The sequence below is a fragment of the Heloderma suspectum genome, chromosome 5, assembly GCF_057233095.1.
Source record: "Heloderma suspectum isolate Gila_16-S chromosome 5, 16-S_ref, whole genome shotgun sequence".
Taxonomy (NCBI): Eukaryota; Metazoa; Chordata; class Lepidosauria; order Squamata; family Helodermatidae; genus Heloderma; species Heloderma suspectum.
The window spans coordinates 204,504,051-204,528,655 of NC_139462.1; the positions used below are offsets into that span (position 1 = coordinate 204,504,051).

The following is a 24,605-nucleotide window of genomic DNA, read 5'->3' on the forward strand; positions in this document are numbered from 1 at the left end:
CAAAAGAGTCAACACCTTACAATAGATAACATCATTTATGTAGTTTTTGAATGTAGTCCCAATAAAATAGTATCTAAAAACTTAAGACGAGTTTCAAAGTACATAGGACACACACAAACATCGACAGCAAGACTATTCATTCAGTAAATGTATTCACCACTTCTCTAAAATTGTTCAAGGTGGCTTACACCCCCGCCCCCAAGCATAAAAGCGAAAATATCACAGTCGGGCAGATATGTAGGTACTCCTATACAGAGTAGAATGGGCCCAGTCTATGTAGGATACTGCCCAGAGTCTGGCCAAAATAAAACTATTCAAATAGCAGCACTAAAACACCATGTGCTGTATTTCAGTTACTGAATTAAAATAATAAGCATGTTTTGGCCTGGCACCAACAGGATACAAATATAGGTACCAAGCACATAGAACTAGGGAGGCCACCACTGAGAAAGCCTATTCCTCAGTAACTACCCACCTAAGTAGGCAGAGGAAGCCAGAGAAGGGCCTCACCAGACAATCCTAAGGTATGGATGGGTTTGTACAGGCATCCCCACCTGCAGAAGGGTGCAGAGGTCAGGAAGCCAGGAGTGAAATGGTGGGGAAATGAGGAAGAATCCTAGAAAGGGACTAGCCAATGCAGAAAGTGTCCTTCTCTTCTTTGCCTAAGATCAGGTGTATGATTCAGTAACAAAGGGGGCTGGGAGCTTGAGGCTGAGGCAGGGAGAACAAGAAGGAATTTCCTGCACTGGAAATCCATCCCACCCACCCCCCCCACCCACTTCCCAGCCTTCTCCCTCTTGTCGCTGCTTCACTCCTATTTCTCCTACCCTCCATCATGGGTTCATGACCTTGCCCTCTACCTGTGAAAAGGAGATCTGGATTGTGCCTCCAGTTTTCCATATTTCTTAAATAAAAAGGAAGCAGGTGCCAGTTACATGATTCTATATACTAAGTTGCATCATTTTTTAAAAAATACATATTTTTTGTTTGATCAAGATACCTTACGTAATTCTGGTTTCTGGCATACAGAGTCATGGAAATCACCAAAAGAGCTGTCAAAATTTAATGTGCCGTGATGCTCTGCTTTTACTAGTGCAGCATGAAAATGATGCTGTTCGTTTTTCTAGATGCTACCCATTATGGAGAACACACACTCCATGTAGATAATGCTAACAAGAAATGACATTACATACTGCAAAACCTTGCAAAGTTCTGGAACAGAACCAGTGCCACACTTTTCAAAATAGTAGCTTCCACCACGTATCTCCACAAGAATATTTGGTTATGACTATCATGGACGTTAGGTTTTTTTCTCCCTCAACAGACTCAAACTCTGAATACAGTGGCTCCTGCAAGACACATGGTACACTTTATTCATTGCCAAAAATTACCCTGTGAGATCAAGGCTTCAGATCCAGCTTTGAAGTGGTGTCATTCTTACAATGCAGATCAACTGTTTGGAGGAGGGGCCCTTTATTGGAGGGGTAGGGAGGGGAACGATGGCCTTTTACCCAGTGTAAGGCACCAAACTTGGGAATCTGGCAAAATGGCCCAGGCACTTTTTTATTTTATTTATTGCATTTCTATACCTCCCCATAGCCAAAGCTCTCTGGGCGGTTACACTTTATCCTCTATACCACTGGAGCAGCTCTCAGTCAGAGCGAACTAGTGGCCTTATTTTTGCACCACCTGTATGATTACTGCAGCTCATCTGCTCAGTCAGACCAGGAGATCTGTGGGGGGCCTAATGTAATTAGGCTTAGGAAAAAAGGTTCCATTTATGCAAATAGGATCTTTTTTCCTAAGCCTAATAAATGAGCCAGCAGGGATTTTCAGGGGGATGGCAGCAAATAGCCCCCCCCCCTTTTTTGACCTAATTGCTACGTGGGAGGATTTTCAGGAGGATGGCAGCTGAGGAGGAAAGCAAGCGATCTTTTGAGTTAAACCCATTGAAATCAGTGTTTATTTCTATGGGTCTCCTCTAAGTATGTTTAAATTTGGATCCAGTGAAAAGCATCGTACAATACAAAGCTTAAAGAACAGAAGTTACTTCCTTAAAGCAAGGGTGGGACAAACAGGAGAGTTCTTGGGCCACAACTTCCATAATACCTAGCCTGATTGGTGCTGATGAGTTTTACAATATCTAGAGGGCCACAGGCTGCCCACACCTGCCTTAAAGGGTACACTGCTCATGTCACCACAATCTGACATTTATCACGTTGGATACCAATGACTGTACACTGTGCATGATTCTCTAAGTCAGGGGTGGGAAGTTAGGTCTGGATCTACTGGGAAATCTTTGGGTGGCTTGTAGATGATCAGACAGGATTTCTGACTCCCCATTGTTTAACAATAGCAACAACGAACTGACTCCCTGCCTCTTATGCCCTAAATTATATGGGGTAACCAGGAGTGGGTTTTTCTGTGGAAACACTGAACTTTCTCGTTCTGGTAGCCAAAAGCAATTCCTGGGTTCAGAATTATTTAATTCTAGCTGGTGGATCTAGGGCAGATGTGTTGGGTGCAATGCTGGCTGGGGATGATGGGGGCTGCAGCCCAATATGTTTGGAAGGCACCAGGTTCGGTACGGTTGATCTAGACGTTCCAGCAAAAAAATAGATCCCGCACAGCTGAGGTCCACCCACCCTGGTCTAAGCATTCAAAACATACCAACCTACCAGCCCCCGAACACGAGCAAAGTCAACTAGAGAAAGTGCTTTAAAAACCCGAACAACATGTTTGTTTTCCAGGCCATGTGTTTGTATTATAAAAAAGGTAAAGGTGTCTCCAACCAGTCATGTCCGACTCTAGGGTGCGGTGCTCATCCCCGTTTCTAAGCCGAAGAGCCAGCGCTGTCCGAAGACGCTTCCGTGGTCATGTGGCCGGCGTGACTGAACACCGAGGTGCACGGAACGCTGTTACCTTTCCCGCCGAGGCGGTACCTATTTATCTACTTGCAATTTCTTGCTTTCGAACTGCTAGGTTGGCAGAAGCTGGGCCTGAAGACGGGAGCTCACTCCATCACACAGCACTCGGGTCTCGAACTGCTGTCCTGCCGACCTTCCGGTCTGCAGTTCAGCGTCTTAACCACTAAGCCACTGCGGCCTTATTATTTTATTATTATATATTATTATATAATATATATATAATAATATATTATTATTATTATATATTATTATTAGTTTGTATTATACATCGCTGCTTTTAGCTGCTGCCTTCGGTGCTCCACGACTCATGACAACGTGCAGCACCATGTTCGAAACACGCGCACTCAGCAGGCCACCCCGGGAAGTTCTAACGGACCTTGTGCGCAACGGCCACCTTGCGTACGCAGCTTTGCCGGCTCACGCTCACATTCCCTCGCTCGCTCGCTCGCACGCAGCGGTGGGAGGCGGGACCCAGAAGAGCCCGCTGTGCGCCTGCGCCAGTGCCGGCAACCGACCGGCTCGCGACAAAACACCTGAGAAGGGGCGGGGTTAAGATCAGGATGCGGAAGGCCTTCTGGGCGCATGCGCACAAGGGACGCCTGGGAAGGCGCAAAGCGGCCGGAGGAGGCGCATGCGCAGAAGACGTGGCAGCCTGCGTAGGGACTGAGCAGCCGCCTGTGTTGGGTCGGTCGAGGCCTCTTGGTTGTCGGGATGGACGAGGATATTTTGACCACGCTGAAGATCCTCATCATTGGCGAGAGCGGCGTCGGCAAGTCCAGGTAGGGCCCCCCTCCGTGGCCTGGGCATGTCATGGCCGCTCCGGCCCCCGTTTTATCTCCCGGCCTCTCTCGCCCCACCCCGGTTAGGCCTCGTCCGGCAGCCCCCCTCGGCCTGGAGGCGGCCTCGCTCCCCCGCCTCCCTCGCGGAGCGGGGGGTGGCGGCGGGTGGACAGCCCTCCCGCCCAGGAACTTGCAGCGTCATCCTGCCCATCTTTACTCGGGAGTAAGTTCCACCGACCCCAGTGGGGTTACTCTCGCCCGAGTGTGCGCCGGATCGGGACCTTAATTCTGGAAGAGGGGAGAGAGGCACGCCCCCCAACTTATAAATCTATCCCCGAATCCTCCTCTTCCCGGCGGGCGGGTTTTGAGGCTGCTGGTTCCTATTGTTTAGCAAGGAGGGAGTGGCACCCTTTGCACATGCTCAGAGGCACTGCGTCTTTTGTCGTTGCGTGGCTTGGGTTTGGTAATGGGGGCTGAGCCTTGCTTCGAATTAATTGCCTCTGGTTCTGGGCTTGACCAAAAAAAAAAAAAAAGCAACTTTTGCTCCTTCCTCTAATGTTCTTGTAACATCTGAGGAATGTGGGTCACTCTTAGACTTGCCTTTATAGGTGGGGAGCTGGAGCGATGTGCCAAGGGCTACATGCTCACCTTATGGTAGGAGTGATTCTTGGATCCTGGTTTCTCTGATCCAGGTCTAGTACTCTTGTTTGCTTTCTCATTTTTTTAGCCCCCTCCCTAGTAATTTTTCAGCCTTGAGTTTGCTGTCAGAAGTAAATGACTCTCCTTACTCCCTGCTCCAAAGGGCCTCTTCTGTCTTGCTTATCTTCTGTTCCTGTGTGAAAACAACAAGGAATCTTGTGGCACCTTAAAGACAAACACATTTATTTTGGCATAAGCTTTCACAGACTATAGCTCACTTCATGAGATGTACGGAGTGTAACCGAGAGTTTCTGAGATTATATGGTACATATGATGGGTTAGTGGGAGAATTGTAAACAGTGAGGTCAGAAGGGAATTAAATGCAGAAATGCCAAAATAAACTTGTTAGTCTTTAAGGTGCCACAAGGCTCTTTGTTTCTGCTACAATAGATTTAAGGGAGCTGCCCTCTGGAAATTGTTCATACGTGGGCTCCTTGTCATTTCTTACTCATAGTAACCTTTGCCTTGTCCACAGGGTGCCTCATAAATTACTAACTAGATGCCACATAATCCCCTTGATATCAATGAAGAAATTTGGTGGTGGAGTAATTTCCTTAGAGGAATGACATAATGTGGCCTAACCTTTCTAGTATAGGTTGTAAACTGAACCGGTTTCTTGGGCGCTATAGAAATGAAAGAAATACATACATACACTATCTGGATACACTCTAGGATGCTAAGTAAAATATATAGTAAAGGTGTGCAGTGGGGAGCAATCCTATGATTTAATGACTTATTCATGATTTGAAAGAGCACTTTTACAACTAGTTTATCTGACTCATTCATCTGAGCTATTTATTTCCCATGTGACTAGTCTGCATAAATGTCAGATGCTTGCTTGCCTGTCGTCATGTTTTGGACTCTTGTCTTGTGGAAAGACACAGAGTAATGTTTTGTACAACACTGGCCAAGTGTGCTTGTATATGCTAGTTGAGTATTTTTAATAACTAAGGGCACAATCCTATGCATATTTAGAGAAGGCCTACCACTCCCAGCATGCCCCAGCCATCATGGCTGGCTGAGGCACGCTGGGAGTAGTAGGCCTTTTCTGTCTCTAAACATGCATAGGATTGCACCCTAAATCTGCTAATCCGGATGTACAAAATTGGAGAGGAGGAAAAGGTTAGCAGACTTGTAGTATGACAAAACATATGTATCTACACACTTGTACTCCTCCCTTCCACTGCCCTGCCTCTTAGTATATGGATCTGTAAGATGTTGCAAGCACTTCAGTGCTGGCAGGCATGATGACTAGATAATTTTTTTGGGATTAGGTCATCTCCAAGTATAGGACCTTAGAAAACCTCACATTTTTTACAGCTGGCTGTATACCTGTTACGTTATTTATTTATGTGTTAGCAATATTTATATACCGCTTCTCATTTGAAACAAATTCTGGAGCGGTTTACAAAAGAATAAAACAGAGAAAAAACCACACACACAACCTATTTGTTCTTAGGCTCCAGACTAGCTATCAAGCCACTGGAGTAATTCCGGTTGTTTGGAAAGCAAGCTGAGGCTATGTTAACTTCATAGATACTTTCTGAAATCTTTCGTTTCTAGTAGGACTCAGGATGTGAGACTGATCAGGTGGGAGGAAAGGGGAGAGGCAAGCGTGATGCATTTTATGTAAACAATCTGGTCTTGCACGCCTGTGTGTGTATGCATGCAAACACTCTTGAGGTGTTCTTGGTGAGAGAGCTTGAACAAGTTGAGCAATACCTTTTACTGGCTCAACTAGTTGTTTAGAAAGGCCAGTAGCTTTCAGATTAATGCCTCCTGAATTTTGCTGCTGTTGGAGCCTGGACATTTTCCAGCAGCAGTGTAAGTTTTGTGTTTAATCAGGTTTCCTGTGGATCCAGTGATAGGCCACCTGGTGCCTTCCATATCTTTGGCACTACAACTCCCATTAGTCCAGCATAGCCAGTGGTTCAGGGGTTATGAGAGTTGTAGTCCAAAACAACTCTCAGGTTGTTTGCCTGCCCCAGGTTGCCTACCCCAACTTAACTTGCCATTCGTATAGTGTATGAAGATGTTTAAAGTGCCTTACATGTATTACTTCAGTAATGCCTACAGCAGTCCTATGAAGTTGTTGTTATTATTAGTTGGCCAGTATTAGCCACCTATCTGCAGTACTGGGAGGTTGAGTGTATAGTGATTTGCTTAAGATCACCTAATAGGTTTGTAGTTCAGATTTCAAACAGGGACTTCCCAGAAGTCACTTCATCACACAGCACATTCACAGCTCCCAAGGATACTTATAAACACGGTGTTGATATCTTTTAACATTGTTTCAGCTCTGTGCATTATGTAATTTATATTTTTAGAATGGTTGCCACCCAGCTAGAATTCAGCGGTGTGTATCAGAAATTCAATAAATGGGTCGAGTGTGTCAGAGCTAAAGACAAAAGTTTAAATTACAGGATCCATGCACTGATTCCATTATTGAGGATGCTCATTCACATGTCAGCTTGCTTAGTTTCATGGCCTGAGATACACAGATTTGTTCAAAAGTGGGATGTCTGTGTGGCAAGTGCCTGTCAGAAAACTTGCAATTCAATCAGTTTTTGTTGCACCTGTTATGCATCCTTTAATTTATTTCAGTGAGTTTTTAAAACAGTAACTAGCTTCAGGATCACAATCTAAAGGTGAGCTAAATTGGACTGATCTGGCTATTTATAAAGGAGTATACATTATGTAAAGAAGGATGGTAAGCAATAATAGTACTAAAATGAATTTGCTTTCGCATTATAAATTTAAGTGTGGGTAGCAATTTGAATATTTAGTCTCTGTCTAGTTCAGTAATATAGGTTTACTTTTCTACTTGTGTACCTCTGTCTCAGTGACAAGGTTTCACAATTGCCGTGGCTTGTCGTGGTTTATTTAAGCCACGATGAGTCGCGGTGCCCACAGGCACCATCTTGCATAAAGAAGCTGTGAGCGCAGTTAGTCATGTTGTCCAAATCTGGGGAGTGGGTTATGTGAGGGTTGTTTAACCTGCGCATGACCCATGGTCTCTGGGTTTGGACGACAACAAGTCATGATTGTGGCTAGAATATTCAAAATGGCCACTGGCACATGCCGCAACCATTAGTGCAAACCTAATGTGTTTCTTTGTCGTTGTTTAGTTTAATCATTCTGGGGTGTTTTTTTAGACTAGTGAGTTAGGAGACTGTCTACTTAATCCTGAAGTTTACAAAACTCTTCTGAACTTCTGGTCCATAATCTTGCCTGCAAATTCTTACATAGTCCTGCTCTTGGAAAACATCCCTTGATATGGACCACATTACATATAAACTTGATAACTAAGTGCATAAGTTCTAAAAAATGAATTCTCTGATACTGTCTTGGTCAGTACTTGGTCAATACTCAAGGAAACGGCAAGTTCTTGTGTGCCGAAGGTTTAGTCCATGCTGTAAGATGAGCAACTCCTTTTCTGGAGGAGGATTACATTGTCCTAAAATAATGTCTGGTAGAGAAGAGATTAAGTTCCATGTTATAACCATATATCTTGGCAAATTTGAAATCTGTAACAAAGGTCTCTGGTAAGATAGCTACATTTCTGAAATAACTCATGAAATGTTCATTTTCCCCCCCTCCCCTTTGTACAGCCTTCTGTTACGCTTTACAGATGATACGTTTGATCCAGAACTAGCAGCTACAATTGGTAAGTTTGTGTTGCCTGTACTATTTTGATCAAATATAGAATATCTAGTAGGGATGCTGGTCTGACGTTACCCTGTGCGAGCACCGAGTTATTGCTGACTCCTAGAGGGACACCGCTTTCGCCGGCGTTTTCATGGCAGACTATAGCGGGGTGGTTTGCCATTGCCTTCCCCAGTCATGACTATCTTTGCCCCAGCAAGCTGGGTACTCATTTTACCCTACCTGTCAATAAAAATGAAGTCACGCAATGGAGAAAGTTTATCCTGGCCCAAGTAAAGTTGCAATACTGGCATGAAAATCAGATGACATGAGGTAAAATGTATACTAAAATGGGAAGTGTAGAATCCAAGTGCTACAAAAGGAAACATAAGAAAGCTGACTCTGACTGGGTTCACACAGCACAATAACCCACACTCAAGGTTGAGTGTGGGTTGTTGTTGAACTGTGGATTGTTGTTGAAACATAGGGTGTTGTGTTGTCTGAACCCAGCTGCGATAACAAACCAGGGTTTGTTCACATAGTTCACAACCCAACAACAAATCATGGGTTCTCTTCATAGGTTGTTTGTGGTTAACCAACTATGGTTTGTTACCACGACTGGGTTTAGACAACACAATAACCCACATTTCAACAACAATACGGGCTATTGTGATGTGTGAACCCAGTCAGTATAGATTTTTCACCTATTTGTTAGTGTTGCAGCTATATCTCAATTTGTCAATAAGCGAAGTTTTACATATACAAATAAAATAACTTTTAGCAATTTTTAACTTGCTAATATCTACTCATAAGGTTAGATCCAGATGTAGTCATACTTCTAGACCCTTTGAAATCAATGGGAAGTTTATCATGACTTAAGACTAATGCCTGGATTTAATCCATAATGTTATATGTTGGTTTTTAGCTTCCTTGCTTCTGAAGAGGGCAAAACATTTCATATATGTCAGGTTATTTGTATCAGCTACACACCTTGAACTGTTAGAAATAAACTGTGTGTGCATGAGAATTCAAACCATGCAAAATATCTAGCTGTTTGATACAAACCTGGCATAGCTGAACAGTGGTAGGAACTTTGTGAAATATGTACCAATGGAGAACTCTGCTTAGTTGGAAGGCACACAAATAGTAAATAGCACTGGCTTTATCAGCAGCTTGACCCTTAAGCGTAAGGTCTTAATATGAGTATTAGCAAAGGCAGTATTAGCTTTTGCCCTTTGCTTTTAGCCTATAGAGGTACTGCCTGCATTTTTCTGAAAATGGTTTAATGTGCTGGTATACTAGTATAATTGTGTGTAAAAGTTTTGTGGTATTACGGTTATGTATTCACATGAAAGTAGGTCTGTTTGCTAGTGGGCTTTAATATCTGATGTTTACCTTTTTATGCTTGTGGGGTAATAAGTTGTTAATACAGCACTCAATAAGCAAAACACTTAAGAAGCCCACCTCATACATCCTTACAACAGCCCATTGGAATAAGAACTAAATGAATAAGGGCTGATATCTTAAACTCTCATGAAGAGGTTTTGGAGTGTTGCACCCTGTTCACATTGTGAATGGATCCATGACTGTGTGTTCCTTGTTGTTGTTGTTCAGTCGTTCAGTCGTGTCCGACTCTTCGTGACCCCATGGACCATAGCACGCCAGGCCTTCCTGTCCTGCGCTCTCTCCCGGAGCGTGCTCAAGTTCATATTCATTGCATCCGTGATGCTATCTAGCCATCTCATCCTCTGCCGTCCCCTTCTCCTTTTGCCTTCAATCTTTCCCAGCATCAGGGTCTTTTCCAGGGAGTTTTCTCTTCGCATTAGGTGGCCAAAATATTGGAGCTTCAGCTTCATTATCTGTCCTTCCAAAGAGCAGTCAGGGTTGATTTCCTTTAGGATGGACTGATTTGACCTCCTTGCAGTCCAGGGGACTCGTAAGAGTCTTCTCCAGCACCACAGTTCGAAAGCATCAATTCTTCGGCGTTCAGCCTTCCTTATAGTCCAGCTCTCACAGTTTCAAGGCACTACCTAATTTTCTGGAAGAACTATTGAAACTCTGGACTCAACTCATCCTTTGAACAATTGAACGTAGTGAATAAATGCAAGTTGTGTCCCTCATTCTTAGAAAAGTTTACAAAGCATATCATCCTTTTACATTCCAATCCTATGTGTGTTTACTTGGAAGTAAATCTCTCCAAATTCAGTCAAGCTTTCTCTGAAGTAAATGTGCATAGAATTGTAGCCTTAATGACTACAAAATGAGGAGAAATCTGACCCTATGAGAAATAAATGGGGTCAATTTCACACTACTAAGTGCACTGTGTTACTCTGATAATGGGAAACACATTGAAATGAGATTAATTTGACACATGCAATATTGTCATCTTAAAGAGACAGTTTATATGCAAGGTGTTCCATAGCAGCTAAAATAGGAGAAGTTTTTATGTAGTCACTACTCCATGCTTGGAATTAGCGGTTTTAAAAAGGTTCTGGTCAGGAGGAGTTAAACTCTTTACCTTCCTTCCTTCTTTCCAGAATCAATACTGTCATCTACATTTTTAGCATTTTTAAAGTGGATATTCCTCCAGAAGCAATGTCTGTTTCTGTGTTCACGTGCGTTATATTCATATGTTGCTACAACAGTGCAAATGCCATGGCTATATTTGTCACATTGGTTTGTTTGGGAGAAGATGTTAATAGCTTTGAATTGTGGGGCTTGTGTGATTCAGCTGTGTCAAGGTCTAATAGATCAAAAGAGGAAGCAGTGCCACACATGTAAACTTTCAATACTATGGATCTAAGAGGGAGGGCCCTTAAGAGGAAAAGATGACACTGAGGCAGTACCATTGCAATCACTCAGCGGAATGGGTTGACAGCTACCACGTAACAGGTTTTGGTGAGAAGGAATAGCAGGTCCACATTCAATCAGGTTGCATACAAAATAAGGTGGTGTAGAGAAGACCTTACATTTTTCTGTATGGAGACTCCCTTACACCCTATGAACTGGTTCTATAGCAGCAATTCTCTGTGTGAAGAAAGGTTTTCTAAGTAGATTCATACTTAAGTAGTTGCGAGGACGCATGACCTCTTTCCTGTTGACTTTCTCATTCGGTTTTGAATGCATGTCCTTATTTGATTGTGAGGCAGATACCACCTGGAGCTGGCTACCCTGTTTCCCTTAGCTGAGTACTATGGGGGGCAGCAGCACAGCCACAACTTTGTTTCTCTGCATGCATGTGGCTCTTAGCCCCTTCATCTATCTACTGTCACGGAGACAGCAAAACGAACGGGGGTCCATTTGTCAGATTTCTGCCACCTCTGTTTTGTAAATGACTTCTGCTAGCAAGGCAGTGCAGAGATGGGAAACTTATTATAGAGACTGTCATAGGTTCATTCTTCAGGCAGCTAGCTTCTCACAAAATTCATTTGCTACACAAAGGTCATGTATGTTTTGGAAGCTGCATGAATCCTGCAGGCATTTTATCATAGCTGACAAATGTGCATCTGTTCATTTCCCAACCTATGACTTCCATGTGACAAAGTACATGCACCATTCAGGTGTCCTTTCTGGAATTGAAGTCTGTAGAAATTATAATCCTGTGTGCATTAGGCTCCTTGGTTCTGGATCTCCTTGCAAGAGCTTGCTTTCAACATTGAATTTTTCTTGTGTCAGTGTATTCTTAAGCTAAATTTAATGGCACAGCCAACAGTTAAATATCTTTTTCCACTGACATCTTTCCATATTCAACAATCCTGTAGCTCATCTAAATGCATAAAATGCTGTGAAAGGACTGAATATTTGTCGCTTCCAAATTCTTGTGCCAGTGAAAGGGAGAAGAAATAAGTGAAGTGCTCCAGAAAGAGCATGTTTTCGGAATTATAACAAGCCCTCAGTCTTTCACTTGGCTAGGTTGTGCTCTGTTGTTCTAAATTTAATGTGTCTAAGGGAGCCCTAAATGCTCTTTGTCTTTTAGGTGTTGACTTCAAAGTGAAAACAATCTCAGTTGACGGAAATAAGGCTAAGCTAGCCATCTGGGTAAGTCCAAATAACAAAACATGTGACTCCTTTCAATATTGTTGGGTGATGCTGAAATTTGTGTTGGCATTTGGAGGGTTTTTTCAATATAAGGCTGTACTGGCAAGTGACAATATATTTTTGCGTCGGGTAAGTGAGATTTCAGTAGGCTGTAGAAGAGTAAGTATGGCTGGAGTTTCTATTGCTCCTGTTGAGGCTTCGCTGAAAATGTAGGTGTTTAAAACTTTTGCCATCTTCCCACTTCCCAATTTGACCAAAACTTTAAAACACAATTGCATTAAGTGATGTGGATAATTCAAAATGTCATACTTTAAGATTCTTAATCGACTTTGCTCTTTGCTTTCACCCCTGTCTGGGATAGAGAGTGGTGGGATGGTGGGGGAGGAATATTTATATACTGGGAAGATGATAAAGTCTCACTGTAGCACTGTGTTCTAAGCCTGTAATAGAAAGATATTTCTAAATAGCTCATAGTTAACATGTATTGAAAAGTCTTTAGGATTGCCTGGTATTCATGTTTTTCCCCTAATGAAAACCTACTGATGTGACTTGGAGTTGCTTGAATAGGTCTTGCATGGTATTAAACACAGTATCAAGTGTGTGCTTGAGGTGACAGACTTGACCTTGGGGGAGAGGGGGGTGGCGATGGCCGACAGGAAGTTCTGGCGTGGGCTGGTCCATGCAGTCACGGAGAGTCGGAAGCGACTGACCGAATAAACAACAACAAAGTGTGTGCAGGGGGAAGTGTTAAATTATTTAGGGGTTGATTTCCTCAGCTGGATTTTAAAGTTAAAGAAGGGCCGTGGTGGCTTAGTGGTTAAGACGCTGAACTGCAGACTGGAAGGTCGGCAGGACAGCAGTTCGAGACCCGAGCGCTGCGTGACGGAGTGAGGTCCCGTCTTCAGTCCCAGCTTCTGCCAACCTAGCAGTTCGAAAGCAAGAATTTGCAAGTAGATACATAGGTACTGCCTCGGCGGGAAAGGTAACAGTGTTCCGTGCACCTTGGTGTTCAGTCATGCCGGCCACATGACCACGGAAGCGTCTTCGGACAGCGCTGGCTCTTCGGCTTAGAAACGGGGATGAGCACCGCACCCTAGAGTTGGACACGACTGGTTGGGGACACCTTTACCTTTAGAAGGAAGAAAAGAATGGGAAATTGTTAAGCTGGGACCTTCCAAAATGTACTAAGCCAGAGAACTATAGGTTTTTGTCACAGACGTTGAATAGTTGGGGTGCAATCCCATGTATGTTTAGACAGGAAAATGTCGTACAACTCCCAGCATCCCTCAGCCAGCCATCTCCCTTTAGAATTAAGAAAGAATTCTTCTGCACTTTTACCTTACCACAGGAACAAACTGGTTGAACTATACAGAGCCAAACCTAGGTAGAGGAAGAACACATTTTCTTGCATACAGTGATTGGGGGGGGGGGGGGGTCCAGAACATTTTGAACTGGAACACTTTTCCTGTGCAAATTAGGCTAATTTGTATAGGAAAATTTTCAGTTTGCACCAGAAACATTTTGGGGAGTAATCAAATTTAGCATTTCTGTTACTTGTATTTAGTCAACAAAGCTAAAAAAGTACATCACTTTAATTTTTTTGGCCCAATACACCATAAGTATTTGACCTGAAACATTTGAGGGGGAAATTAAAGCACACTTAATGTGATTTAAGTTTTAGGTTATGTAGAAATTATTACTGGAATATTTGTAAAACTTTAAAGACAGTTCCATATACTTCCCTTACACTGTTTACACGTAAGAAGAAAAACAAAGATACTGAAAACTGTTGACACATTAATTTTAGCAGTCCAAAGAACAGTGCATGGTATGCTGCCAACCGCTCATCTATTTCCACAGAGTTCAACTCTCTTCCACTAAGGTTACTGGAGCACTTTTGGTTTGCTGTTACTACTTATTAGTTGCATTTCACACTGAGATGTGTTTTCTCACATGTGTGCTAGTGATAATCATCTGAAAAACATTACAACTTTGAAAATGCATGGTTTCCTAATACTGTACTTACAGTTGGCATCCATTCCTTATTATTAATGAACTTATGAAACAGAAAATTTTCTGCAGAAAGTTAAGGTCTAGAAAATTTTCCGTCCCACATCACTGCTTGCATATTTGTTTGTAATGGGTAGCATCCTGTCTCTGTTGCCATCTCATAGAGAAAATTTCTGTATGCACTGTAGTTCTCTACAGGAAAGAACTAATGAACTCTGTATATGGTACCTGGCCTTGGCTTGAAGGAGTTTAATACAAAGGCTCAAATCAGGAAGCTGTTGCAAGACAGAAAATACTTAATGTTAGGACATGTACTGCCTGTTCTGAGGGGTGACCTCACTCAGTGAGGGATGAGACAGGAAAATGTTTAACTATGCCACAGACACTTAAGTACAGACACTTAACACTTTCTGAATTCTCTAGGACACTGCAGGTCAGGAACGGTTCAGGACGCTAACACCCAGCTATTACAGAGGAGCTCAGGGTGTTATATTAGGTAAGCATGCAGCTGGTTACTGCTTGTCTGAAGAAGTTCTAGTTTTTATCGAAACAAAGTTTTGAACTTGCTTGGCTCGCTTTAATGATGAAATGCTTGATCTCAGTATCTGTCATAAGGCTGACTGCAATAACTCCATTTTAAGGAATGCTTTGACAAATTGGGGTAAGCAGTTAGAAACCAGTACCTTGGAAATTGCCAGAGGGTGAAACTACATGTTATGTGTAGGTCATGATTCTTCTCTCTTCCCCACTGCTGTTAATAGGTAAAGCAGCTGCAGGTGATTTCAGATTGAGGGTGGGTGGTATTGCTTTCCATCCTGTGGCCTACTCAGAATTCTTTCCCCATCTGCTTTCCTCCCTAAGAGACAAAAGATGCAGGTTCTTGTGTCTCTTCTCTTTGGAGAAAAGAGGATGTTCAAATGGAGAGAGGGGATTTTGAGCAGGCCAACAGTTAGGAAGGAAAGGGTTAAGCAACCCCATCCGTGCCTGATGGTTAACTACTTAATGTGAAGCTGCAGGCAGTTTCTTTGCCTAATATGGTGGGGGGGATTGCAACCACCCACAAACATGTTTGGAGTTAACTATTTCATAGGGAATCTAGGAATATTCCTTCAGGTAATCCTTGAGATGTGCTTGCTTGACAATCCATATCCAATTTGGTATAACAGGCATTTTAATAGGTCCCTCAGTCTCCCCCTTAGTTGTCTGCCTGACCTTCTAAAGTTTATGTACTTCAAAGTTACAGGTACTGAAGCCTTTGTAAATCTAGTAGTGCAGTTGAGTTGGAATCTCAGCAAGGCAATACTGTCTGGTTTGCAGTCCTAAGCTATCCTGTCAGACTTCCTTGTCTGAAGACAATACCTGGGCATGGCTCCATGTTATGAGATTATGCAGATGTCTTGTCAACAGCTATTTAGCTTTGCTCAGTCAGCACCTATCAGTTTAGAGGAATCTCACATTTGCAAGTTGGACTTTTTGACTCTGTTAACATAACTAATTGTAGAAGAGTTTTGGTGCTCTAGTATTGAATGAATGAAGCACCACAGTGCAATATGTTAACTTTACTTAGTATGAGTGGTACCATGGCTTTGACTGATGGCTATCTATTTCCTAAACGTAATTGCTATAACTCAGGTTAGGACAACATGTGGGCTGCATATGGCCCTTGGTGGCCTTTTGTGTCGTCTCCCCATGTGTCCCCATGCTTGTGAATTGCCACCAAAAATGCCACAGTGGTGTTTACTCCCCTCCTTCCTGAGCAAAACTATGGCTGTTACTGCTGCCAAAATCACAGCTGCTGCTTTACTTCCTCTCCAGTGCCTCCCCCTCACCCAACCAAAACTGGCATTTTCCAGCTGCTCCTTCTGTCTCTCCACCCCCCCACCCCGCTAGCTGCCAGAGTTCAGCTGGGAAGGGTCACTGCTGTTGCATGCTGTAAAACAGCAGCAGTGAGACTGGAATAGCAGTGTTTAAGCTTTGTATGTTGCCTCCACTCTTCTAGTAAAAATCAATTTTTGGGTTAAAGGCACTATAGCAGCCTTCCCAACCTGACACCCTCCAGATGTGTTGGACTGCAACTCCCAGGATCCTGCAGCCAGCATAGGGGATAATGGAAGTTGTAGTCCACCACAGGTGCCAAGTTGGGGAAGGCTGCACTATAGGGTCCTGAAGATGGCTGAAAGTGATAATTGGACCTTCTACTTATTTTTGCTTCTGGGTAGACATAGAGGAGCTTGGTATTTGGGATGCTATTTGCAAGCTGCTTAGTGATTCAGCCCTGTTTACTTCTGTGAAAACATGCAGAAGTTTCCCCTTTTGCTCTGGCCCCACCCCCTTTGATATGTGGTTGCCCAGTGTCTAACATGGCCCTCGACCCAAAGGAAGTTGCCCACCCCTGCTTGTAACTAAATGGCCGCATAGGGGGTGGGAAGGGAGAGGCAAGAATATTGCAGCAGAAATTTGGAAGTGAAAGGCTTAATGTGTCCACAGTCCTAAAATGCATGTATCACTGATCATTGCTAATCTCAATTTCAGTTTATGATGTCACAAGAAGAGACACTTTTGCTAAACTAGACAACTGGCTAACAGAATTGGAAACATACTGCACAAGAAATGATATAGTTAAAATGTTAGTTGGAAACAAAATTGATAAGGTATGTTGCTCTAAAAGTACCAGTTTTCTGTGGCTTATAAACCTGTCTTTTGTGAGCAACTAACTGTTCTGATCTTGTTATAGGAAAACAGAGAGGTTGACAGAAATGAGGGTCTCAAATTTGCCCGAAAACATTCCATGTTGTTCATAGGTAAGTTCTTGAGAAGAGATGTAAATGTATGGTGGAGTGATCTGTCATGTAGCTCAATTTCTTACACATCTAGATACATCTAGGTGTAATGGCTGAGCTTGTGGTGTTGCACAAAGATGTGTGGAGGCAGAGAAGCAGCAGCAGCCCCTTTGATTGAAATGAAGTTGAGATATGTCTGTGGCCTGATATCAAGATCCTTCTATTTCATGCAGAGCCCTGTGGTCAGAGGTAAAAGCAATCATGCTTCTCTCTCCCCCCCCCCCCCCAAGAGAATGCAGTTTCAAAGAAGAAGGTGCCAGGTTCTGGATGTACTGTTGGGGTTCCGGTGTGCTTTACGGCAGAACATGTATTTCTCCTATTGCCTCCTCTAGGCACTGACTTGCTCCTTTCTTCTTCAGTTTCTCTCCCAGAAGGCATGAGATCATGTTTATTGGTTGCAGCTTGACAAAAATCAGTTGGATAATTCTGGTGAAGGTTGAACTTGGATGAAAAATGAAATACGAAATTGTTGCTTTGACTCTAAATCATGGTACAAAGGGGGATCTGAAACTTTGCATGTCTTATTAATGAACCCCCATGGCCATTGTAGACAGCTTTGTAGTATCTATCTAGTAACACATGTTGTTCAGAGCAGCAAGTTTTACTATAGTGGGGTCAATGATTCAGTAGATCTTTCCTCGCCTAGCCTCATGTAGCATTCAGCTTTGGTTATTACATATCACTGCAGAAATCAAAGGTAGTCCCAGCAAGATGACTGAACAGAAGTGTTCAACCTTTCAAGGACTGACCATGTGATATGCTTCTGTGATGCGTATGTCCCTTCGCTACGCACGCACACACCTCTGGGCTTCCTACTTATCTGCATGCTTTTGTCCTAACCCAGGGGTCATTTTGTCTAGACTGGTTGCCTTCAAACTGTTGTCCTGGGAAACCTGAGCTTCCTCAACCTGTACTGACTCCAAGCCTAAAACCAACTCTAAGGCATTCAACCAAATGCACAGTCTTTCCCTTTTATCCCTGTCTCCATCTTCCCACTATTCCTCTACTGCCTCCCTGTGTTGAATTATAGATTAAGCTTCTGGGGGCAGAAACTTTCCTTGTTTCTTTGCAAAGCGTTGTAGCACCTACAGTGTACTAATATTGTATAGAGAAGTTCTTCCCCAAGGGCCTCAGGTGCATTATGTGTCAACAAGGGAGACAGCTGCCTTAGTTTGGGCATCTCTCTATGGAGGTGTGACTGACGCTAACGTTGCAATTCTTTTGCACCAGCTCAAAATATTTTTATTTACCTAGGCAATTGGTTCATTTTGTTCATTTTATTGTATTTGCTGCCATATTATGAAATAGTTTTACAATTTTTATCATATTTTGTATCATAATTATACTTGTACACCAACCTGGTATCTCTGAGGATGAAGGGCGGTTTAAAAAATGGTTCAGTACATAACTAGCAGGGGTTCCTCAATGGAAAGGGTAGTAGAACCTTTCAAGGCAGTTTGTCTGTCAGTTTATCCTCCATTAATCTTCCCCTGCCATATGTAGCCACCAGAGAATATGTTTTTAGCAGTCATGTTCTTGACTGTCACAAGTCACAGTGAATTAGGGAAGGCCTGCCTAATGCCCTGCATAAACTGAGAGTGTACCTTGGAGCATATAGCAAAATCTTCTTCTGCAATGCAGTAGGGTTCCATGGCAAATGATTCCATTCTCTGAAGGCAGAACTTTTGATAATTGTTGCTTTAGCCTTCTATGCTAGAATAATGGAAATACTGCTGTCCATATATAGTGCTCTGCATAACTTGTTGAACCAGAAAATATAGAGTATCTTCCGCTAGGAGATATGGTTTTGAGTTTTTATTTATGTACCTATTGAAGTGCTTGCTTGAATAGATCTAAGGAATCAACTTAAAACTCACTAAGCTTCACATGATCATGGTGGGGGAAATAAGCCACAGTAGCTTATTTCCCCTCCTGTGCGTGCCGGACAGATTTCCCAAATTACCCTTGTCAGCATAGGTTGCCGTCTCGTGCTAACCTGGGTGGCATGGTTTGTTGGAGTGGGCAGCAACCCTCAAATAAGACAAGGGCCCAACAACCCATGCTGCCGTGTGTTCACACAATATGGCAGCCTGCAATAAGCTGGATACCCATGGGTGCCATGCAGAAATGGCACCCACGGGCACCCAGCACAGTGTGACAGGCACGGTGAGCTGTTTTGTCGTGCGAACCAGCCAACTGTGTGGAATACAAATGAAAATCCTTAGTTTTGTATTTGAGAGGTTCTGCTTTATGAAGCATAGTGGAAGTTTTCTTTAATTTGGTTACTCCTTAGGGCCTAGACAATTCATGGTATAAGTCAAATACATTTTGGAAAACATTTGTATTGTACAGAAGTTTTTTCCAAAATGTCTTTGAATCCCACTAAGGCATGTTCTGCGTCAGTCTGTTGACTCTGGGCCAATATGAGAACAGTAGCGCGCTCTGCCTAATGGTGCAGTCCTGGGAGGCAGCATAACTTCCATGAGATAGGAAGTTGGGGCAATGTACCCTGAGACTTGACTAACATTTCAACTGTTCTTCTCCTCCATCTCCTCCCCCTGCCCCCCTGCAGAGGCAAGTGCAAAAACATGTGATGGTGTACAGTGTGCCTTTGAAGAACTTGTTGAGAAAATCATTCAGACGCCTGGACTGTGGGAAAGTGAGAACCAAAACAGAGGTGTCAAATTGTCAAATGATGAAGAGGGCTATAGAGGTGGCTGTGGTGGCTACTGTTCTGTGTTATAAACTCTGGAAGACTTGTCCTTTTACGTATTTAAATGGATAGTGATGTCCCCTGTACATAAACTCATATCGGCTATTTTAGGGACCTTGCAGTTTGCACATATTTGTGTATCATGGCAGTGAACATTTTTCTAGGAAAATGTGTTCTGCAGCTTTTCCAGTTGAGAAGTGTTATGGTAAGCATGCCTAATTTGCAACTTTCAGGTTCTTTTTATATGTAGCATAAGATAACTTGTTACAGGAACAAATGCACTCAAATTTCATACTCTTTATCATGGAACTATCTGGGAAACTATGTCAAATACATGTTCACTACATTCTGTCTGACTCTGGTTATTAACTCACACTACACGAGACATACAAAACTCCAATGATGCAAACAGATACATGTAACATCTGCACATTTTATTGGCAAATGCTTTTTCTTACCAATTTAACAGCATGACTATATAACACCTTTTTAGCTATAAGCAACACCTTTTCTAGCTTGTAACTCATCCCAGTTAAACTCTGCCCTCTTGTAATTTTAGAAGCACCTCTTCTGTGTGGGTGGGGATGGGTGGGGCAATCTTTTAAAAAGGTCACTTTGGTGATTAATCTGTCTAATTGGAGTTTTAACCCTGAGAGATTTGGAACGGCACTTTGGCACCATGGCTTTTATGATCCATTGTGCTGTGGACCTCTGGGAGAATTCTTTTGGGTTACGGGCTTCATGGGGTCTCATTGTGAATCACTTTGCCAAACTTTGATGAATGCTTCTAAATGTTAGTGATGTAATTCGGTTTCAGTAACTCAAAACTGTTCCATCTTTGCGACTGTGAGGCCTGAATTGGATGACTGCTCTATTTGTGGCTATTGGTTCTGAAACTTAAATAACGTTAAAACTGTGTCTTTGGGGTGTGTGTCTGTGTAAGGAAAGTGCTGTTTTCCTGGGGTTTGCTGTAACAAAATGGCCAGTGGCTTGCTTGTTTCAGATAACTTGTATAAACTAATAAATTTTTTCCACAGTATTCAGTTTTTTCTAACATCTTCCTCGTGTACAGGTGAATTTTGTAAGAAACACTTCAAGGATTCTTGCATTGTTGGTCCTGTAATAGACAATGCTAATTACTTCAAATACTACAGGGTACTAATCTATTTAGCAGTATGAGCTACTCTGCAATTTCCTGTAAATATATAAACTGAAATAACTTTATAATGTTGCTTCTTTGTACACTTCAGTGCTGCATACTATCATTGGTCTTTCACAAATATATTGGCTGTTGCTACTTGAATGCACTTCACTTAAAATATTTCCTTTCAACTTTTACACTTGTTAGGAAACTTTATCAAAGTTCTGAAAGTTGTTCTATAACCAGATGTTGTAAGTAAAATAACTGTAAACGTTCACACACTTTATGCTACACATTTTTTTTAGATGTATATTGCCATTTTAATTGACAGCACACTTGCTAAACAGGTTATTGATCTGTTGAAAGATGGCCATGTATCTCTTGAATGCATCCCTGAAGATAGGACAGGATCAAATTTTATCGCAGAGAAGTGTGTTTTTAACATTCAAATAAAGATTGTGAAGCAGGAACATCTGCCATTTTCTTATCACAGGATCTGTGCTTATGTCTTGTGTGGTGTCTTGTTCTCTGATGTTTCTCTGGCCCACTTGCTTTGTTTGGGTTAAACTCAGGCCTGGGGATATTTAAAAATACCCACATGTTTTGGACCAAGCTAACTTAAATTTTATGCTAAGAAAAGCTTGACTCCATCACCTGTAGAAATGATGAAACATGCATAACTCTACTTCCTCTAGTACAGGGGTGGGACAAATGAGCTTTCCACTAAAGCCCCCCGCCGCCGCCGCCCCCGCCCCCTGTAGAAATGTGCTTTTTAAAAAGCAACAACTGAAAATAGTTTAGTTCTGTGCCAGTGTACTAGTACTCTCTGCCTTTTTTCTGTTCTTGCTTGGCATCACATCATACATGGAGCCAAAGCTATACAAATGTTACAGACCACCATAAACAAACCATGTGGTGGCTAATATAGTAAATAACAATTTAGGAATACCTTGTCAACTTAGAACATTAGGAGTATTTGCTAGAGTTTAAGGCAGCACACCGAACGTTTGACACTCTGGGCTCAGAAGGGGACTTTTATAATATTAGTAAACCACTGTAGGATTCATGGAAACAGTTATAAGGAAGAAAAGAAGGCAGTAGAACTCCTAAGCTTTTGGCATATGAATGGACTTGACCTCTAAAGGCAGTTATCAGTTTTAGCCACAGAGCCTCACTACCTAGGATTTAAGTAATAACAGAAGTGTAAGTAATGTATTGTAATTGGTTAACTGCCATCAATCATGGTTGCCTTTATATTGGTAAAGGAGGGGAAAATCTTGCATGAGTTCTAAGACTCTTGGCTTCCTCCTACTTATACTTTTCAGTACAGATACTTAGGTTATCATCTGCTGGTTGCTGCCGAAAATTTCTCCCATTCCTGCTTGTGTTGGGAGTGCTTGTACTGGCTTTTCGCACAGGTCCTTTGAGTCATGGGGCAAATACCCCTGCTAGAGCCACTTCTCCCTGGAAAGTGCCTATGCTAGAGTTGCTACCATGCATTTCAGTCAAGCAATGTAGGAAGCCAATACCAATGTTTCCAGAGCTGTGTGGAGCCTCAGCCATGTGGAATAGTTCTCATGGGCACTCATGTCCTTACATGTATGTATGGACTGGCCTTAAAACTCATACCATCTATGACTCGTGTTGGCAATTTGATTATAGCAGAGCCCTGTTTAGGTGTTTGTCCAGAAGTGAAGAATAAATGCCTTTGTTTCACCTGAGAAGCCTTTTCATCCCTCCCAAATACTAATGACAAAGCTGAAAATGTTTGTCCCCTTTTGGTAAATCTCCTGGTAGTTGATCAGTGTGTAAGCACTGTTCTTAAAGTAAGGGGAGGGGGGAGAGAGCAGGCTTAGTTAATCATTTTACTTGCCAAACTGGGCATGTACCCTGTCAGTTGGGCTTCTCTGTATCCAATAAAACATTAATACCATAGTCACTAGATGCATTCATGCAGGGAACCCCAGACTAGAGCTGTGCAATTTTCACCCATGTTTTGCTACCATGAGTGGAATCTTGTTCACACTGAAGCAAGGGCTATTTGGTGCTTAAGGTTTGCTTGTATCTTACAATGCTCATTAACTTGCAATTTGACATGGATTGGTAATGTATTTTCAATTAAAGTAATGGAGTTTACAGTCAAGGAACCTGGATCAGTTTATATATAAACTTTGTATTCCACCTTGCCACCAAATGGTGATCAGTTCAGTTTACTCTTAAGGCTTCGTTACTCTAGGTGAGGCCTGTTTACAGAAGTAGCTCTGTTTGATTAAAGTTGACCTCATGTAGGGCAGCCTTTTTCAACCTGGTGCCCTCCACATGTTTTGGACTCATGGAGGGCACCAGCCAGTATGGACAGTGGTCAGAAATGCTGGTAATTGTGGTCCAAAACATCCGGAGGACACCAGATGGGAAGGTTGTTGTAGGACAACTCAAGAGTATATGCTTTCCATTTTTCTCATAGTGGCAAATGCGCTACTTGTATTGAAACACTTAAATATTTGGGTGATGTGCTACTTTAATGATTGATCTATGGCCCGATTGGAGTCCACCAGAAGAGCCTTCAGTGTGGTGGCCCCCTCTCTTTGGAACTCCCTGCCCCTTGAGGTCAGGCAGGCACCAACACTGTGTTTCTGATACCTCCTGAAAACAGCACTGTTCCAGGAGGCATTCCTTAATTGACCAGTCACGGTTTCTGTTGACGTTCAGGTTTTTTTAAAGCATGATTTTAAGGTGGTGTTTTAATCTTTTTATTCTTTTGCTGTTTTAACTTTTGTGTTCACCTCTCCGAAATCTGTTTTAGATATGAAATGGTATACAAATATTGTAAATAAATAATGATTAGTATAACTAGGTCTGCTGCTTTTTCACAGGTAGCAGTGAGTCTGCACACATCTATACCTATGCAGTGTCGTTATTCCCATGCTGGTCTTGGCTTTTTACCCTGTTTTTCTTACAATCATTCAAATAAAATGTTTCCGCTGTAGTGGAGCACTTCGAAACCTGCACAATCTCCTGTGGCTGCTCAATATATCTTCTTTATCCTCATGTGGTTGTGAAATGTAAATACAGGTTTAGTCCTTTCCAGAAAGTGAATTTATTCAACTGTTTTGTTCTCCATGCAAAAGTGTAGCATGGTTTATAAAAATGTTTGGCGTGTAGCCTAAGGTAGGTTTTTTTCTAGGCCTTAGTGCTTGGCAAAATCCTGAAATGTTATTAAAATTGCTTCTAAGGCAGTATCCTATTCAACGCCACTGCTAACCTAAATTACATTGTGCAATGCCAATAGTGTTTGCTGGCATGACGGGTTTTTCCATTAAGCTAAGAGGCTGCTTACACTAAGTAACTTACATTAGTGGTAGTGCTGAATAGATACTGTCCCTAGTTATCATGGAAAAATACTGAAAATTTGCCTCTGCAGAGTCCTTTACAATCTTCTCCATTAATGGACCTCATCTCAGCCCAGTAACTCTGCGCCTGGACTGAAATGCAACTCTCCACAGTGGTTTTGAAGACTACATGGACAATGCATTAATCATCTAACACACAAATCTAATGTATAACAGCAAAATTAACCTACCTCTTTTCATTCATAGTAAACAAAGACTATAGGCTTGAATGGACGTACAAGAAGCATGCTGCAGCCATAGCATGGCAGCAAAACAAGGAGGGAGTGGTTAGTATAGTGTGCAAACATAGCTTCAAAGGGAAAGCAGGTACATAATGCAGGTTCATCTTGTAGTGCATCCTATTGCAGGTTGTGCCCGGCCATTTTACAATTGACAATGATAATGTAATGCAAGGCTTACTTTG

At 42.4% G+C, this 24,605-nt stretch overlaps 1 protein-coding gene across 1 annotated transcript; it reads left to right on the forward strand.

Moving 5' to 3' along the window:
- The first annotated feature begins 3,562 nt into the window (after positions 1-3,562).
- Positions 3,563-21,262, forward strand: RAB18 (RAB18, member RAS oncogene family). Its single transcript, XM_084859117.1, has 7 exons — positions 3,563-3,706; positions 8,017-8,072; positions 12,027-12,088; positions 14,522-14,594; positions 16,631-16,749; positions 16,833-16,899; positions 19,511-21,262. Exons 1-7 carry the CDS (start codon positions 3,639-3,641, stop codon positions 19,681-19,683), a joined length of 618 nt encoding a protein of 205 aa, XP_084715243.1. The 5' UTR covers positions 3,563-3,638; the 3' UTR covers positions 19,684-21,262.
- The last annotated feature ends 3,343 nt before the right edge of the window (positions 21,263-24,605 follow it).